At 50.7% G+C, this 18,948-nt stretch overlaps 1 protein-coding gene across 2 annotated transcripts in view; it reads left to right on the forward strand.

Annotated features, from left to right (window-relative positions):
- Nucleotides 1-17,291, forward strand: part of Stxbp1 (syntaxin binding protein 1) — a 68,159-nt gene extending 50,868 nt beyond the window's left edge. The window contains exons 14-20 of one of the 2 annotated variants that reach the window (XM_036184806.1): nt 1,213-1,351; nt 2,053-2,162; nt 4,404-4,505; nt 7,005-7,090; nt 8,704-8,858; nt 10,482-10,607; nt 15,566-15,627. In XM_036184806.1, the coding sequence (XP_036040699.1) occupies nt 1,213-1,351; nt 2,053-2,162; nt 4,404-4,505; nt 7,005-7,090; nt 8,704-8,858; nt 10,482-10,591 (702 nt within the window). In that variant the 3' untranslated portion in view covers nt 10,592-10,607; nt 15,566-15,627. Of the gene's footprint in view, nt 1-1,212; nt 1,352-2,052; nt 2,163-4,403; nt 4,506-7,004; nt 7,091-8,703; nt 8,859-10,481; nt 10,608-15,565 lie in introns of both variants that reach the window. The other variant, XM_036184807.1, reaches the window with a different exon arrangement.
- Nucleotides 17,292-18,948: the final 1,657 nt, after the last annotated feature.

An 18,948-nucleotide genomic window follows, 5' to 3' on the forward strand; every position in this document is an offset into this window, starting at 1 on the left:
AAAACAAAACAAAACAAAAAGCAAATTCAGATTAACTTTGGAAGCACAATTCTTTTTAAATACTAAAGATATTAAGGAGTAATATTAAGAAGCTGGTTGTGGTGGTATACACCTGTAATCCTAGCACTCAGGAGACAGAGGTGGGCAGATGTCTATGAGCTTTAAGCTGGCCTGGTCTACATACGTTCTAGGACTGCCAGGGCTATATAGTGAGGCCCTGTCTCTAAAAACGAAACAAAACAAACAAACAAACAAACAAAAGACTGAATTAGTTGTGTTTCCTTCTAGAGAAGGGCTCAGCAGATAACCATGCCTGCTGCCAAGCCTGACAACCCGAGTTTAATCCCTGGGACGCGCGCATATGTGTGTGTGTGTGTGTGTGTGTGTGTGTGTGTGTGTGTGTGTGTGTGTGTGTTTTAGTGAGGCTCGTTGTGGTGGCTCACACTTTTAATCCCAGCATTCAGGTGGGAGAGGCAGGAGGATCTCTGAGTTCAAGACCAGCCTGGGCTACATAGTATGTCCCAGCGTTACATGGCAAGACACTGTCTTTTAAAAAAGAAAAGAAACTGGGCAGGGTGCTAGTTTCTTCCTGCTGAGCACATCCTCTGCAGCTGGGGAGAGGCCGGGGAGAGGAGGCCTGCCTTCCTCAGACCATGCCTGAATGTGACGTCACCATTTGTGTAAACTCCTGGGGTCTTGAGAGGAAAAGGAGGCCACCACACCGGGGCGACACTCCGGCTGTGCCCATCCAGCCTTTCCGTGTGTCTCCTGTCATCTCTGCCCTCCCAGCGTTGGGAGCCCACTCTTGTTGCTCCTTACCCTTTGACAAGCCACAGGAAGACTAAGACCAGAGGGGCCAGTGCTAACTCAGTGTGCCCTTCCATGCCAGGAGGGTCAGGGTGGGCAGAATCGAGCCATGCAGCGGCCCCTTGAGATGCCCGAGTTTGCATGGGTGGGGAACAAACCCCAAATCCCTCAGCGGGGTCATGTGTCTGTCAGGGAACAGTACACCTCTACTGTGTGACCAGTCCCCATGCCTGCTGTTGTGCTTAGTCATCCTGGGATACTGTCAGCCATCGCTGGGGGAGACAAGCACACAGCCTGCCCCAACCCTACCACAGACTTAGGCATTTACAGATCATGAGTTTTCTGAGAGTCACCACCTGTCTAGACTGTCACCAGAAGTAGGGCAGCAAGGTGTGTTTTCTACAGGACCTGGCGATGGGCACAGATGCAGAGGGGGAGAAAATCAAGGACCCCATGAGAGCCATTGTCCCCATCCTGCTGGATGCGAACGTCAGCACTTACGACAAAATCCGCATCATCCTTCTCTACATCTTTCTGAAGAATGGTAGGAGCTGGGAAGAAGAGGAGTAGAGGGAAGAGAGAACAGTGCAGATGCCAATTGGGCAGCCCTGGGGGTGGGGGGACGGGAGGCCGAGGGGCTCCTCCTGCAGGAGCTGCAGTGAGGCCAGGTTAGATGCACCACAGGCTGAGCCTGCTCAGCAGCCTGAGTGACTAGAAGCAGATGGCACAGACAGAGCCGTCTGACTTCTCCTGACAGTTGGCCAGCACTCAGCCTGCCAGATGTTTCCAGGTTGCATGTCATTAGTAATTGAGACCTTTCAACAACAGTATTTGGCTGTAATCCTTTGGGAGGTAGAGACAGGGGTATCGGGAATTCAAGGCCAACCTTAGCTACAAAAGTAAGTTTAAGGCCAGCCTAGACTGCATGAGACCCTATATAAAACAAACAAACAAACAGATTTCACCCATGTCATTGTACAAAGAAATGAGTAATGAGATTTTCTTGTCTAGTGTGACTTTGGCGCAGGGTGAGAACAGGGAGGACCGCTGGGAAGAGGGTAGAAACAGACTGGGAGGGACGTCCTCATGGTCATCACAGGGTAGCTAGAGAAGAGTGGAAACTTATTTTGACCCCCACCTCAGATGTGGTGGAACTCTGAGGAGGAAAAGGGAAGCCACTGGCTCTGATTATGGGAGTGGAAATGGCTGGGGTTTGGTGTGGTGACCAAGAGTCTTGTTTTTCAGGCATCACTGAGGAAAACTTAAACAAGCTCATCCAGCATGCCCAGATCCCCCCAGAGGACAGTGAGATCATCACCAACATGGCTCACCTCGGTGTGCCCATCGTCACAGATGTAAGGGCCGTATATAAGCAGGGAGATTGTGGGAGGTTGGCATATTGTAGCCTCTCTATATTCATGATTGATAGCCCCCTATGATGCAGCTGTGTACCACCCTCAGCCTCCAGAAAGGGAAGAGAAGAGAGAGGAGGGGGAGAGTGTAGGTGGAGTTTTCCTGTGCTGGGAGCCACTCTCAAATAACCACTTAATTATAAGTCTTAATATTAATGATAAGTGCTCAGCCGATAGCTCAGGCTTGTTACTAGCTAACTCTTACATTTATATTAACCCATAATTCTTCTCTATGCTTTGCCACGTGGCTTGGTACCTTTTCTCAGTAGGCATGCCCATCTTGCTTCTCCTGCGTCTGCTGACTCCTCTGACTCCGCCCTTCTCCTCCCAGCATTCTCAGTTGGCTCTCCTGCCAACTTCATCCTGTTCAGCTGCTGGCCAGTCTGCTTCTTTGTTAAATCAGTCACAGCAACATATACTCAGTGTACAGGAATATTCCACAGGAGGGAAAAGAGGAGAGACAGAATCAGAGATGAGGACAGAAAGGACAGTGAACCAGAATTCAAAGTCAGGAACTAGACATATATCCAGGAGTCATGTGATCTCTAAAGCTGAACCATCTCTGGACGCATCTGAAATAGGCCACTCCAGTCCCCCGTCAGAGTCGGTGTGACCTTGCCTTTGGACACATCAGGCTCAGCTGCCTCCCATAAGGGTGGCAGCTGAGCCTTTTGCTCACTCTGTGTCTTGGGCAGTGGGGTGACAGAGAGTGACATCAGGCAGATAGCTCAGAAGGTCAGTGTGCTATGAGAAGGTGGGCAGGTCCTCTGTTTGAGACGACGCCTTGAACCCCATATGGAGAAGCCCCAGGGTGTGCTTCCCCCGGAGGAGGGAAGACAGCCTATGGAGCATAGCTGGCAAAAACAACTGGGATCTTCAAGAGGGACTGAGTTCCAGTGACCTTACCAGTGACCTGCAGCTGGCAGGGCTTGGTGTCCTTGTAACTTGGGTCGCAAAGGCTTAAAATAGTGGAATTGATTCACCTAGAACAAAAACCATAAAGCAAAAACTTAAGTCATACCCAACAAGTGTGTTAAGTGTGTTCTCCTTAATAGACAGCAATTTTTTTGTTTGTTTTTCAAGACAGGGTTTCTCTATGTAGCCCTGGCTGTCCTGGAACTCACTCTGTAGACCAGGCTAGCCTCGAACTCACAGAGATCCACCTGCCTCTGCCTCCTGGGTGCTGGGATTAAAGGCATAACATACACCATCATTACTAAACTAGCAAATTATTTTTAACTACCTTTTTTTTTTTTTTTTTTTTTTTTTTTTTTTTTGAGACAGAGTCCCACTTTGTAACCTAGGGCTGGTAGGGCTGGTCTTGAATTTATGATCACACCTCTGCTTCAGCCACCTAAGCGCTGGGATTACAGGTGTGAGTCACCATGCCAATGTGAAGTTTTCTGGGTTTTTTCATCACAGCATTTATATATTTAAGCTCCTGTTTTAGTCACCATTCTATTGTGGTGAAGAGACATCATGACCAAGGCAACTCATAAAAGAAAGCATTTAAGTGGGGGCTTGTGTACAATTTCAGAGGCTTAGTCCATTATCATCATAGCAGGGACCAGGGTGGCAGGCATTCCTGATTCTGGAGAAGTAGCTGATCCACAGGCTGAGTTAGAGAGGCTGGGTGTGGCATGGACTTTTGAAACCTCAAAAGCCCATCCCCAGCACATACATACTTCCTCCAAGGCCATAACTTGCAATCCTTCTAATTCTCTCAAATAGTGATACTCCCTGCTAACTAAGTATTCAGTTATATCAGCCTATGGGGGCCATTCTGATTCAAACCACCCCAGCCCCTCCCCCATTTAGCATTTTTATGACCCATACTTTAGAGCTGGGCGTGGTGACACACGCCTTTAATCCCAGCCCTCGGGAGGCGGAGGCAGGCGGATCTCTGAGTTGGAGGCCAGCCTGGTCTACAGAGTGAGTTCCTGGACAGCCAGGGATACACAGAGAAACCCTGTCTCAATAAACAAAAAACAACAACAAAGAAACAGAACCATAATTTCTCAAGTCTCCCTTGTTTCCAGAGTTTCTTAAAGAGGTACATTTTGAGAGCTACACTGGGCAGAACCTCTCCTGTATTACTCATTGCCAATGCTAATTCTTGAGAGAATTTCTAGAGGTCATTGGGACCCAGGTGGGGAGCCTGACCTGACATGTGCTTGCATTCAGTCCACACTACGCCGCAGAAGCAAGCCGGAGCGGAAAGAGCGCATCAGTGAGCAGACCTACCAGCTCTCACGATGGACCCCAATCATTAAGGACATCATGGAGGTCAGTTCGGGGTTTGGCAGCAGAAGACAGGACTGCTTTTAAGGTGGTCTAGGTTCCAGCACCTCTGTTCTTGGGTAGCATTGACATCCTATGATTTTGTTCCTTGTAGAACCTCTGGGACTCTGTCAACCCTCCCAAAGCACCTACCTCTGAGGACTCAGGAACAACCATAAGACTATCTAAGTCTGGGTTACTATTGCTGTGAGGAAACATAGTAACTACTGGGCAGTGGTGGTGCACACCTTTAATCCCAACACTCAGGAGGCAGAGGCAGGTGGATTTCTGTGAGCTCAAGGCCAGCCTGGTCTACCGAATGAGTTCTAGGAGCCAGGGATGTAGAGAAACCCTGTCTTTCCAGAAAAACAAAACAAAACAAAAAAAACCCACCATGATCAAAGGTAACTTGGCAAGGAAGGCGTTTATTTTGCTTATGCTCCATTGATGTTCATCATCAAAGGCAGTCAGGGCAGGAACTCAAGCAGGGAAGGAACCTGGAGGCAGGAGCTGATGCAGAAGCCATGGAGGGGAGCTGCTTACTGGCTTGCTTCTCATGGCTAGTTCAGCCTGCTTTCTTATAGAACCTAGAAACATCAGCCCAGGGATGGCACCACCCACAATAATCTGTCCCCTCCTACATCAATCACTAATTTAAGAAAATGCCCTACCAGCTTGCCTACAACCTGATCTTAAGGAGGCATTTTCTCAATTAGGGTTCCCTCCTCTCCTGTCAAGTAAAACTGGTCAGGAAGACTGGCACACGGCGACCTCAAGATCCATTTGCCCACTGTTCCAGTCTCAGGGGTAGGGGTAGGGTCCCATGCTGTATAAGAGCCTCTGGTGCAATACCCAGAAGAGCCTGGCTCAGGTCAGCATGCCAAGTTCAGATGAGGAGCATGCACACACTCTCCTAGGGGATGTGGTCCTTCTCCATCACACCTCAGGCAGCTTTGGAAAGGCCTTAACAGGAGGCCACAGCCTGCCCACCTTAACCCTCCTAAATCCCAGAGCTCTTCCTATACCAGCAGGCGGACCTAGGCTCTGTGCCTCAAACTGGCCCCTTGGAATATCCTTGTCCTTATCTCCACATCCCGAGTCCTGCTTCTTCAGTCTACAAGGTCTCGACATTGTCTCTATGGCAACCTCACATGTCTGACCATCTAGCATCACAGAGTGATTACATTCTGAATCCCCAAACTCTGGTCAGCAATGCTATTTACATATATCCCTGCTGCCCAGTTTGAGGCCATCTTTTGTTTTTGAAACTGGGTCTTAAGCCCAGGCTGGCCTTGAACTTCTGATCTCCCTGCTTTATCCTTGAAGTGCAGGATTAAAGGCATACACCACCACGTCTAGTTTATGCAGTGCTGGGGATCAACCCAGGGCTTCGGCGTGCTAGACAAGTATTCTACCAACTGAGCCACATCTCCTGGGGTCATTTTTCTTTTCCTTTCCTCTTTTTCGTTTTGTTTTGTTTTGAGACAAGGTTTCCCTGTGAAGCTCTGGCTGTCCTGGAACTCACTATGTGAATCAGGCTGGTTTGAACTCAGAGATTCTGAGTTCTTCTGCCTCTTAATTGCTGGGACTTAAGGTGTGCACCACTACTGCCTGACCCACTCTGGGGTCATCTTCTAATCGGATGATTCTGTCAGTTTGTGTCCTGTGTCCATGGCACAGAGCTCACATGTTTGTTGGCTGTGAGGGACTCAAGGCAGCGGGCAGTGAGCTGCTCTGTGGTGTGACTCCAGCCCTTAGCATCGCAGCAGGAGCCCTGCAGAGTCCTCCACCAGGAGGTCTTCAAGGTTGTGGGGGAGTCTGCTCAGCTTCTGCACTTGATAGGCAAACAAAACGGGAGTCTAGAGAACAGGGCCTTGCCGCCTATCCCTGAGTCAATCAGGGATTATGTGCTAGAAGTGTATTTATAGAGGGTGAGTCAGGGTCCTATTTTTAAAACCTACAAACCAAAAGGATAGGTGGCTATGACACACCCAGGAACCAATTGCCTGTCTCTGGCGTTGGGACTGAGGAGGCAGCCCTCTGGTGCACTGCCCCCGCTTCTCTTCCCCTCCTCCCTGCTCTCTGAGGAGCCCTGGGTAGGCTCATCAGTTCCTAAGAGGAGTATGGGTTTGCAAATGTCAGGAGATAGCTGGAATCCACCCACCAGACAATTGGCTCCTCGACAGACTGCCGGGGAGGCTCTCCTTAGACCCACGTTGTCACCAGGCTGACAGCGCATGTCAGAAATTGAGTGGACAGAGTACAAGGTGGTTAACCTCAGTGGCTCACACAATGGAGCACATTGCAGACGTGAGGGGGATGAGCGCTTTGTATGTTGGACAGTCAGGGTAACCCGTGGGGCCAGGCAGTCTAACAGCCTGCTGTGGAACAAGTGCCATGCCCCTGGCCTTTGCTGGGCCCCTGGAAGAGGGTCTGCTGCAGCTGTGGTCATTGCTGACTTTATTATCGGCCTCTCCTAGATGGTGACCCCTGTCTTCTCTCTAGGACACTATCGAGGACAAACTGGACACAAAGCACTACCCGTACATCTCCACCCGCTCCTCTGCCTCCTTCAGCACCACTGCTGTCAGGTGGGTAGATGCAGGGAGAGCGCCTGTGTGACCTGGCTGTGATGTACCATCAGGACCTTCCCACAACACCCATCATGGTCAGAGTAGGCCCAGGTTCACAGCAGCCCGTCTGGTCCTCTGGCTCCCAGCCCCTCCGGAACTCACCCCCTTCTTCCTTCATGCACCCTGTCTGCCTCAGCCAGAACCTCCTTGCTCATCCCTGAACATGCCAGGCCTAATGCCTTTACCCTACCCCCATACACATTACCTGCAGCCAGAAAAACTACACAGCCCCCTTTAATCTGTGGGCCTTTAGTTTTCCTCTTTGATCTTCCCTGAGAACCTGTTTATCAGGAAAGCCAGTGTGGACAGCAGTTCTGTTCACGCAGCCTAGCGTGGAAAGGGCCAGGTGCTTAGATGGTGGCCCCGGGGAACTGGAGGCTGAGCCTTAAGCCTGGAGAGCAGCCAGAGGCTGCAGAGACGGCCATCAGCTGTGGTTCCCAGGGTTGACACTCCTTCAACCCTTGGTTTGTTTGGAGGTGTGTGTTTGTTTTTTTGAGACAGGGTCTCACTGTGTAGCCCGGGCTATGTAGACCAGGCTGGCCTTGAACTCACTGAGATCCACCCGTCTCTGCCTCCCAAGGCGAGGATTAAAGGTGTGCACCACCATGACTTGCAACTCTAGAGTTTCTCTAGTATGTCCCAACTGTTCTTCTTTCTGTCTTCACGTTGGCCTCTGGGCCTGGGCCAGACCTCTGCAGTGTTTCCGTGGCACTGGCCTCTCCTTTGGTGGCAGTAAAGGAGAAAAGCCATTGTCGAATGTGGAACAACTGCCGCCTCCAGGTGCTGCCCTCGCTAGGCTGGCAGTCATGGGAGAGACCGACAGGCCCAAGTGCTTCCAGGGCTGCTGGGAGTGAGGAGCAGGGCCGAGCATGCTGGTGTCCGTCCAGAAGGGACTTGCTTCTTCCCTTTAGTTTCCAGTTTTCTCAGCCCCCACCTCTGCTGTGTTGGAGTCCGGGTCTTTACTGAGGAAGTCCAGGGTCAGAGGGAGGCCTGCTAGTGAAGAGCCATGCTCCTCCCTAGGGGAGCCTGAGCAGGGGCTCTGTGGCCTGTTCTGTCCCATGGTGTTCAACAACCCCCATCCCGCTAGACTTGAATTCTTGGAGGGCAAGTACTGTCTTTCCCTGGAGATACAGTACCAGGAAGCCTGGCCCACACAAGGCCTCTTGCGCACATTTGCTTGTGATTAGTGTGCCAACCTGATGCAGCCTTTTGCCTCTCCGTGCTGCGTAGTGCTGCAGAGTCCCAGGCAAGCTCAGGACCAGGCTCGATCTGAAACAGACATCTGGATGAGAGCCATCCAGGCAAAGCTGCTGAGATGAACCAGGCAGTGGTGGCACACACCTTTAATCCCAGCACTCGGGAGGCAGAGATAGGTGGATCTCTGAGTTCAAGGCCAGCCTGGTGAGTTCCAGGAAAGGCACAAGGCTACACAGAGAAACCCTGTCTCGAAAAACCAAAGCAAACAAACAAACAAAACTGCTGAGATGAGTCAGTCTGTGTCTCTAAGAGAGCGGCAGTCCAGTTCAGCTCACCAGCACCTACAAGTCACCTTGACTCTCTCTCTCCCTCAGCGCCCGCTATGGACACTGGCACAAGAATAAGGCCCCCGGGGAATACCGAAGCGGGCCCCGCCTCATTATCTTCATCCTTGGAGGTGTGAGCCTGAATGAGATGCGCTGTGCTTATGAAGTGACCCAGGCCAACGGCAAGTGGGAAGTGCTGATAGGTGAGCAGCGCATGCATTCTGCAGCAGTTGCTGCCTCACTGCACTGTTACTCCATCCCACGCTTCGTGTTGCATCTGTCTTAGGGCTTCCCTCACCCCAGCAGGTTTAGCCCTGGGTAACAGTTGGTGAATGGCAAAAGCTAGGGTCTCTGCCCTACTGTGTCTCTTGCTGAAAGACAGTGTCTTGGGAAGGAAAGAGCCTGGTCATAGAGTCTCAAATCCATACACTGCCTAGTGGAGTCACCTTGAGCAAGAGCGGAGCTCTCCAACAAAACAGAGTTGGTAGCACCTGCTTGCAGCCTGAAGCAGGGCTGAGAGGGAGATGCACACTTTGGTGCATCAGGCCTTGGAGCACGCCTGATGGTAGAGCTGTAACTTCTGTCCTCCTCCAGTACTTCCTGTTGGAGGTGGTTAGACAGCATGTCCGTAGATACTGCTGAAGCTGGCTCCTAAGGATTCCCCAGCCAGTCCCCACTACCTCTGGTCTGCCATACCCTGTGTTTCCTGCTCCCCTCCAAAAGAGCAGAGCAGCAAGTAGAAGCTGGTCTATTGCAGCAGGAGGCCTTCCTGCTTCCTGTCTCCAGGATCATCTGTAGCTCCTAGGGCTGGCAGATTATTGAGGGAACGAACTGTGAGTTCTTCCAGATGCCTTCCTTTTGGCCCCAAACAGAGTTTTATGTGCCACCAACTGTCAGAAGGCTGTCATAGACACTGCCCTGTTTGGGCTCACCCTCTGTGGGAGCACATGCTGGATAAAGTGCAAGGCCAGAGACTGTGGTATAGCTAGAGTTATCTCCAGTCCCGCCTGGGACCACAAATCTCCAACTACACTGTGGTCCTAGGAGTGTGCTGAGCACGCCATGGAAAATGGTCCTCTTAGGGCCTATGGAGTGCCACCTGGGCCGTTTAAAGGTGTTCTGCTGGAGAGGAGGCCCTGAGCTGCCCAGCCAGCAAGGCTCTGTCAGCTCCCAGGTGCAGTCACTCAATTCCATTTATCCAATTTGGATGACCAACTCACAGCACCCCCAAGCTGTCCAAGCAAGCAGGCCCCTTAGAGCAGTAACATGGCTGCTTCTGGGTTCACCAAGACAGGCATGAAGGGGCCATCACCTCCGCACAACGGGGTGGGAAGACTGTACTCCCACAGGCATCCATGGTCTGGTTTCCATGCCTGTCTTTCTGTCTGTGGCACAGGCCCCATGAGTGTTCGCTGCTCACTGCTTGCATATGTGTTGCATGAATGTGTTAGAGGACCTGAGCTCAAACAGCTTTCCTGGACAGCAGCTGTCACAGCCAGGCTTTGGATGTGAACCTTTCTTTTCTCCTTTGGACCTTCCTTAAGGTTCCTTGTGCAGGGGGAGGGTGGAGACCAGGGACAGAGAGCTGCCCATGTGGGTTCATGGAGGGGCTTCCCAAAGACAGCCACCATTCACTGTGTGGCCTCACATGCTTCATGCATGCCAACGCCTTGCTGTCTGCGTGCGTGCGTGCGTGCGTGCGTGCGTGCGTGCGTGCGTGCGTGTGTGCATGTGCATGCTTTGCCTCTCGCGCCTCTCTGGCTGCGGGCTGGGGCCTCCCTGGCATGCTGGGGTACCTCTGCTCAGCCGGCCTCTGTTCTCCGCAGGTTCTACTCACATTCTCACTCCCACCAAATTCCTCACGGACCTGAGACACCCCGACTTCAGGGAGTCCTCTAGGGTATCTTTTGAGGATCAGGCTCCAACAATGGAGTGAGAGCCAAAGAAACAAAGTAAAAGCGGCTTATTACAGAAAGAAACTCTTCCGCTCTGAAGGGCTTTCTTTGGTTATCCCGTCACTTTCCTTTCTTCTCTTTTTCCTTTCCATTTCTTTGAGTTTTCTTTTTCCAAGAAAATGCTTGCAGTTCTTAACGCCGATTGAAAATGTGTCCAGCCTTCACGCCCTGGGCTCCACCCACCCGTTCACTCAAGCCCTGTGTGAATGCTGCACAGTCAGCCAGCTGCCGGCCACTGGGGTGATCCCAAGTGCCAGGAACTGGATACTCCAGGAGCTGAGGGATGTCTGAGGCACGGTGCCCAAGCCTGCTGCCCAGGTTGAGGTGTAGGCTCCATAGAGCAAGTACTCTTGAGTGAGGCCAGCAGACATTCAGGATGGCCGTGTGTACAAGGCCGACCCTTGAGAGATCCCAGAGCACCTAAGGGTGAGGAAGGAGTGCAGGGAGCAGCAGAGGGGGTGGACCCTTTACTCAGGCACTTGGAGGGCATCGGTGCAGAGGACAGTTCAGTACACTCTGCTCTCTACAGAAACTGCACTCTTTGGCCTGCTTCATTCCAGTGGGGCAGGCTGTGACCCCAGCTACTCAGCAGGCAGAGGCAGGTCCAAGGCCCACACAGGCTACAGAGTGAGTGAAAGACCAGCCTGGGCAACTCAACAGGACTATGTCTCACAATAAAAAGTTAAAAAGAAGGCTGGCGAGATGGCTCAGTGGTTAAGGGCACATAGTACTCTTGTAGAGGACCCAAATTCTGCCTCCAGGACCCACATTTGGCAGCTCACAACTCCCTGTGACTCTAGGGGATCTGATGTCTGACCTCTGTGGGCACCTGCATGTGTGAATACATACTCACACGCTGACAAATAATTCAAATAAAACTCTTTTAAAAAGGAAGAAGAGGGCTGGGGTGTAGCCTAGTGGTAGACGGTTTGCCTACCATGAGTGAGGCTTGGGAGGGAATGAAGAGGAGGATGAAGAGTTGGCCAGTCACACCTCTCTCACTGAGGCCTCTTACAGGTCTACAGCCCCGAAATCCCTTCTCGACACCCCAAGCTTGTCCCTTTGGTGTGCCTTGTCGTTTGGCCTCGCAGACTCTCCTTTCACACCTCCTCATCCCTCTCCCGAGCCTTCCTTGAGTGTGTTGGGAACTTCCTGTGTTAGTAATTCTCAGGGTCTATGCCTGCTTTATCATGGGCCCTAAAAAGGTCCTTTCACCATAAGTTGATATGTGACCCCCAAGTCAGCAGTTGGAGTGGCCTGTAAGCAGGAGCAAGAGACCTGGACTGGTAGCCAGGACTGGATGACAAGGTGGCCACTCACATTCCCAGCCCCACGATACGGGCACAGGGAGGCTGGGTCAGCACACCAAGGCTCCCTCGAGCTGGTCTAGAATTGAGTGGGCCAGATGCAGGCCTCCAGCCATGCATACCTCTGTCCTCCTGGGGCATCTCGGGAACATGGCCCTTCCGAAGCTGGACTACACCACCAGAAGCTGGCTTGCTTACTGTGGTTTTCCTGTTGAAAGAAGAAATAGTAGGCTACTCCATTTATCCTCACTTCCCTCAGGGGTGTTACCTCCAGGACAACAGCTGTAAGCCAAGAAAATGGAGTCCTCCACTCCATCCTTCTGCACTCCTTTCCTCTGGACATAAAGCAGGGGGTGTACTTCTGTTAGCCTAGACTCAAGGCGAAGGCACTAGGGTCTCAAGGTCAAGGTAGAGTGTGTCTAAAAGCTAAATAAGTGAGCAGGGTGTGGTGTACCACAACTCTAATTCTGGCACTTGGGATGCAGAGGCAGGCGGACCTATATGAATTCAAAGCCAGCCTGGTTTACATGAGAGATTTGAGGACAGCCAGGGCTGCAGACTGAGACCCTGTCTCAAAAGTAAATAAAGTTTAAAATATGTATGCTTACAAAAAGCAGGGAGACAAAGCAATAGCAAGCCCCCAAGCCCTAACACCAACGAGGCCAGAGACAGGAAACCTGCTTGCCGCCTCTCCTGTTGTAACCAACCATCCAGGTGAAGAGACAGAATAGCGCAGACCTTGGAGAGCCCTGCTTTTGTAGCTGGATGTCGGGATAATCTTTTTGTAAATGCTTTTCTCCATCCTGGTAACAAGTCACGTGACAGAATGCAAATTAATATAAATGGTTAAGTTATAAGAGCTAGTTGGGAACAAGCCTAAGCCAAGGCCACGATTTCATAATTAATAAAAAGGCTTCATGTCGTTATTCAGGAGTTGGCATTCCAAAGAAAAACCGACAACAGCTTACCCTTCTGGAGATGAGGCCCACCACAAGGGATAGTCCCTGGGAGATAGTGCCTTGCTGTGGCTTCCTAGTCCTCTCTTTCCAGTCCCCAAGGCAGCTGACCACTGAAGAACACAATTCCACAAAGCCTCATCCTAGTCCCCTATAGCCATCCCTCCAGACTGCCCATGAGTGACGTCTTCTGATTGGATTTTACACTCTTACCTCGATGGTGTAGGCCAGTAGTGCCACTCAGGAGTGGATGGCCAGGAAGGAAGCCATCAAAACAAATGAGAGGGGAGCTGCAGAGATGGCTTGGTGGTTAGGAGCACTGGCTGCTCTTCCAGAGCATCTGGGTTCAATTCCCAGCACCCTCACTGCAGCTCATAACTGTTTGTAACTCCAGTCACAGAGATCCAATGCCTTCTTCTGACCCCATTGAGTACCAGGAATAGATATGGTGCCCTGACATACATAAAGGCAAAACACTCACATACATAAAAATAATTTAAGTTTTGGTTTTACTCAATTACTGGGCAAGCCTCAATGAAACATTTCACTATTAGGATAAGAATTTATACTGTATCAAGCTGATAATAGATAGATAATAAATAAATAAATAAGTAAGTAAGCAAATAAATAAATAAATAAATAAATAAATAAATAAATAAAAAGAAACAGAAAGAAATGAGAGACCTCTCAGGCTAGACTAGACCTGTTTAGTGCACATGCCACTTGTAAGGTTTCAGACGTGCTGTGTTCTGTGTTGGGGCTATTGGTTCTGACACACAAGCATCCCTTCCACATTCATCTGATAAGGATGGTTTCTTTAAACCAGCACTCAGGAGGTAGAGACAGGTGGTTGTCTAAGTTTGAGGTAGCCTGGTCGACAGAGCTAGTTCCATGACAGCCAGAGCTACACAGAGAAACCCAAACTCAAAAAAATAAAGAGGGGCGTGACTAGGCCTCAACTTCATCTTCAGAGGCCACTGCTGGCATCTCATGATCACCAGCTGTGTGGACTAAGAGTCTCGGCTTATGAGTAAAAGGCCAACGTAGCCAAGCTCTTGGGGACGAACATGAGATCAACTACAAAATGCAGCTTGTGGCTCATCCCACCCCCTTTGCAGCATTGATGGTACCACGCTCCATCTGCAGTGCTGAAATGTTCAGATTGCTGGGTGTCAGGAACTGGCTTCAGGTGACCTGACCTGATGCTGGCTCTCCAAGATTCAGTGCTACACTTGTTCTTCTGTAAAGACTAGGAATGTTCAATGGTTAGGAATGAGCTAGTATCAGAAAATTCTAGAGCATAAGTTCCTTGACCTCTCTCTGACCTCCCTGAATTTCTGAATGCACATGTGAGAAGTGGGAGGCACTTTGGAACAGGCCAGTGTCCAGGACAGGGGGCAGGACATTCTCTGGCCGTATGCTCCTGTTGGCTCCTCACTGAGCCAGAGCTGGGCTGCATGGAGTGGAGAGCTGGAAAACTCTCCTTTTGGCACTGGCTCCTGCTGCCCCAGGGCTCCTGGGAAGTCTGGCAAGCTCACTGAAGCCAGCATGCTTTCGCAGAAAGGGGGAGTAAACCTCAGGCACCCCAACAGCACATCCATTCTGCTTAAGGAGCTGTGGGTCTGCAGAGTACTAACACAGCTGGGGCGGACTCCTCACTCAGAACAGTGAGTGCAGGCAGGCCCAGACACTGGGAGGTACCTCTCAGAGTGTCGCTTTTCTGCTGGTCCAGAATGACCAGGCCACTGAACAAGTGGTGGTCAGAGGTGCAGGCACCAAGCCCCCTTGTACTTGCCCTTCAAATGAACAAGTGGTGGTCAGAGGTGCAGGCACCAAGCCCCCTTGTACTTGCCCTTCAAATGGAGTCTGGAGGGTCTCTGCTCCCCACTCCCACAGAGGCCTGTTGCTTCCAGGTCCCCAGGGAGGCACATTTTCAAGAACGGATCTTTCGTTGAGTTCTCCTGTCCCACCAGGACCCTGCTTTGCACCCACTGCTGCGTGCATGCACGCCTCATGCTCACACCACCATCACCTCCATTCTGTTTGACCAAGCCCGTGTCCAAGCCACTCAGTCCATTCATCATTTTAGTGCACCTACATCTCTATGAAAAGGCCTTCATTTTTAAATGTTTTTATTTTTATTTTTTTTACCTTTGCTCTAGAAGTATATCTGATTCCATTAGCTTAAACTTTTGCAAGCATTTCTAACCTCTTGCAATGCAGGTCTCCACAAGGTAAGGCCTCAGGTCCCCACCCTTCCCCTCTCACACCTGAGGTCCCCCACCATGCCAGCACCAACATGCCGGCTCCCAAACTTCAGTGGGCCCGTGCCCAACAGGCAACATTCTCTCCACATAGAGATGCCTACCAGCCTCTGCCCTTAGCCACTGTCCCTTGCCATATTTGAAATTTCTCTTCCTGGCTTCACCTTTGACTTCAAGAGATAATAAAGAAAGCATAGCTGCCCATCACCTGGCAGATGGCGCTGGGCTCTGATTGAGAGGTGGTTCCTAGGTTCAGCCAGGAACCCAGCTGAGCCCAAATGCCTCCCAAATCTATTCTGACAGGGCCCAAGGGTTCCACCCCCACCCATTCCCAGCTTCCACTGGACCCAGATGAGGGTTGGGGGATGGGGAAAGAAGCCCCAGGCTGCAGTCTGTGAGAGAACTCACTGTCTTCTCTGCCTTGCCAGGGTCCACACACATTCTCACCCCACAGAAACTGCTGGACACGCTGAAGAAGCTGAATAAAACAGATGAAGAAATAAGCAGTTAGAAACATAAGCCGCCCTCCAAAACCTTGGCTCCCTTCCCACAGTGATCTGCAGCTCCCTAGTGCGAAACCTTGTGACTCTGCTGCCTCCCCAGCCCTGCACGCCCTGGCTGTCCCGTTGCCACACTGAGTTCTTCTCCTGTGCGAAGACATCCTACCTTGTCCTTTGAAAAGCAAGAGAGTATGTGTTGTTTTTTAAAAATGAGTGTCTTCTGTACGTATCCCACAGGAAGTTCACATGCAAGCGCCACACTGCAGAAGCGTCAGGACTCTGGACTGAGTGGACTCTCTCCTTATTTATGATCCTGTGACTGTATATAGCCCTATGCCGTGTGCGCACATTGCTTGAGTATGGAAAGGTAGACGTGCGTGTTTCTCAAAGCTTGTCTGGGCTCATTTCTGGTTTTGTTGGAAATCGTAAGGTATCTGTCCCCCAGATACTCCACGCTGAGGATTGATCTCCTCTTCAGTCCCTGCTCACCCCTGTTCTCATGCACAGAGGCTGGGGAGTAGCAGTGAGCAGAGCTCTAGAGGCCCGCATGGAACACACTTCTCCTTTGCCCAGTGTTGCAGCTGTGGGTGGGGCTTAGGGTGTCCACCGGAAGCCAGACTGCGTGCCAGCCAGTGTTGGTGCCAGAGCCTGGCACCACTCCCCTGACCTGTGTCCACAGTGCTCTAAGCTGAGTTAAGTCCTCCAACCTAAATCAGCATGCCTAGCACCCTCAGTTCCTCAAGAGAAGAGTTAGGCACAACCAGCCCCCTGCTTTCCCCAGGCTTCACTTAAGGGTCAGGAATGAAGTCCATGGGTTTGCTACCCTGGTCAAAGGGTACTTTGCTCTAGAAGGGTTGTAGGCCTGAGGAATGGGGGCCCTGCTGATCTTGTCTCCGCTCTGCAAACGACATCAGTCAGAGTATCCAGAATTTGAGATACTTCATCATCTTAATTTTGTGTAATGTACAGTCATAGGTCATTGTGGATGTATGAGAAAAACGATCATTTTATTCTTTGTATTAAAATCATCGCTGTATAAAATGTAGCTAGCTATAAAGCAGAAACTCCAGAAGCAGATGCTGGAAGGATGGTCTCCATCCTCAGGACGCAGCAGCTCCCTGAGCATGCCACTCACTGAGCTGCTGCAGTCATGAAACAAAGACAGTGGATGTCACAAAAATGTCCCCAGCCCACCCCACCACCCCCCACCCCCACCCGCGGACTTGTGTGTATTACCATGTCTTGTGCTGTCTTCGCAAATGTGGTCTATGCCTCCCTCCTCCTGCAGGTGACCTGTGCCCTTCTCCCTCCCTGGCTCTCAGTTCTCGGTCCTGCCCTCCAGTGACCTTGTTCCCTGAGCACCCAACCGTAGTAACACTGGTTGATTTCTTCTGTAGCTGCTTCTTCCGTCCCTTCCCTCTGGTCAGGCAATGCTCATGCTTCAGGACCTCGTTTGTCAAACATGTGGGGTTTCCTTTATGTTATTTATATAAATAATTTCTCAAAAGGATATTTAAAAAAAGCTAGTCTGTCTTGGAACTTGTTACCTTGAAATTCTCGAATCTCAGTGTCTCAAGTACAGAAGCACAACCGTGTACCACTTTGTACCGTCCTGTACTGCAGCATTTGAGTCTAATAAAGACATCAGCGCTCACTTGCGGTGCCCAGGCTGACTGCCCATCCCACAGCTGAGGCTTGGGGGTATGCTGGATCCAGGGGATTGCGATTTGCATCACATCACATCTGTACCTGTCTCTAGCCTTGAGCAGCAAAAAAATGCTATAGGCAAGCATGGTAACACTCACCTTTAATCTCCCAACATTTGGGAGGCAGAGGCAGGGAGATCTCTTTGAGTTCAGCCACCCAGGTCTCCATAATGATTTCCAGGTCCACCCAAGGCTGCATAGTGAGACACTGTCCCAAATGAATAAATAACAATAAATGAGGACCTGCCTAGACATGAGACTGCTCTTCAACCTGTTCCTTTCCAGAATGCCTCTGCCTCAGACACTGCAGGACTCTGTATGTAGTCTCAGTGTATTCACAGCCCTGAGACGTTGGTCCCTCCATCAGTGTCATTGGCCTGCCCCAGCCCACATGTAGAAAGAGCCCCTCCAGTTTGGAAGCTGGCTGTCCTGTGACCTGGGGAATCTGCTATGAGGTTGGCCCAGAGAGGAGCAGACACCAGATAGACGCTATCGAGAAACTGAGGACTCACAGGGCATGGGGCTCATCAAATGCTCTTCTGCTGAGGTTTGGATATGGCTTGTCCCTGATCATTCATGTGCTGGGAGCTCAGTGTAGCGGTCCTGGCAAAGATTGAGGGAAATGACAGGGTTATCCAGGCTACTGTTCTGTAGTCAAGCCTGGTCTCTTCCTGCATCAGCTTCTCACAGTAGACTCCTTTCTCACATGCTCCAACCATCAGCTGTGAAGTGCTAGGTCCCTTGACCTCCATAAGTAGCTGAATAAGCCAGCCCTAGGGACACAGACTTGTGATCCCAGCTGTTTAAGAAGCAGAGAAAACAGTAAAATTTTAATTCTAGGACTGCCTAGATGACAGGGAAAGTTCAAGGTCAGCCTTAGTGAAACCCTGTTTCAAGACTAAAAGATAACCTGAAGTTGCATCTAGGGGAGGAGGTAGCGGGGGCAAGAGAAGAAGAGAGAAGGGGAACTGGGGTTGGTATGTAAAATGAAAGAGAAAACTAAAAATAAAATAAAATAAAATAAAATAAAAAGTTGGATCTGAAGCCAGGCAGAACCTGGTGTGTGAAGCCTTAGACTTCATTGCAACACCACAAAACACAAGGAGAAGCAGCTAATCAGTGCTGGGAAGCCGGCTCGCAGGTAAGAGCACTTACTACTCAGAGGACTGGGGTCTGATGCATAGCACCCACAGGGTGAGCCACAACCTCCCGGAACTGCAGTTCCCGGGGATCCAGCTCCCTCTTCTGGCCTCCATGGGCACTGTACATAGACATGCAGGCAAAACATCCATATACACAAAAATAAATCTCTGTACATTATCCTGCCTCGGTAACAGGAAATGACACCTTCACTGTATGTAGGAATGTACCAACTCAAGGCAGTTAGCATTCTGACCCCTCCCCTTGGTGCCACCCTGTGTCCTGACATAAAAGTCTTTTTAATGAAAAACTCCACCCTTCTCTTTCCTCTCCCTCCACTCCCACAAGGTGTGCACCCCTGACCCCCCCCTCTCTCCTCCTTCCTGTCTTCTCTTTGTCTCTATTATAATCAACAATTTCCGCCCGCACACTGATGCAGCCTCTGGGTTGTGAAGGTCCACCTGC

Source organism: Onychomys torridus, chromosome 4 (assembly GCF_903995425.1).
Source record: "Onychomys torridus chromosome 4, mOncTor1.1, whole genome shotgun sequence".
NCBI classification, from domain to species: domain Eukaryota; kingdom Metazoa; phylum Chordata; class Mammalia; order Rodentia; family Cricetidae; genus Onychomys; species Onychomys torridus.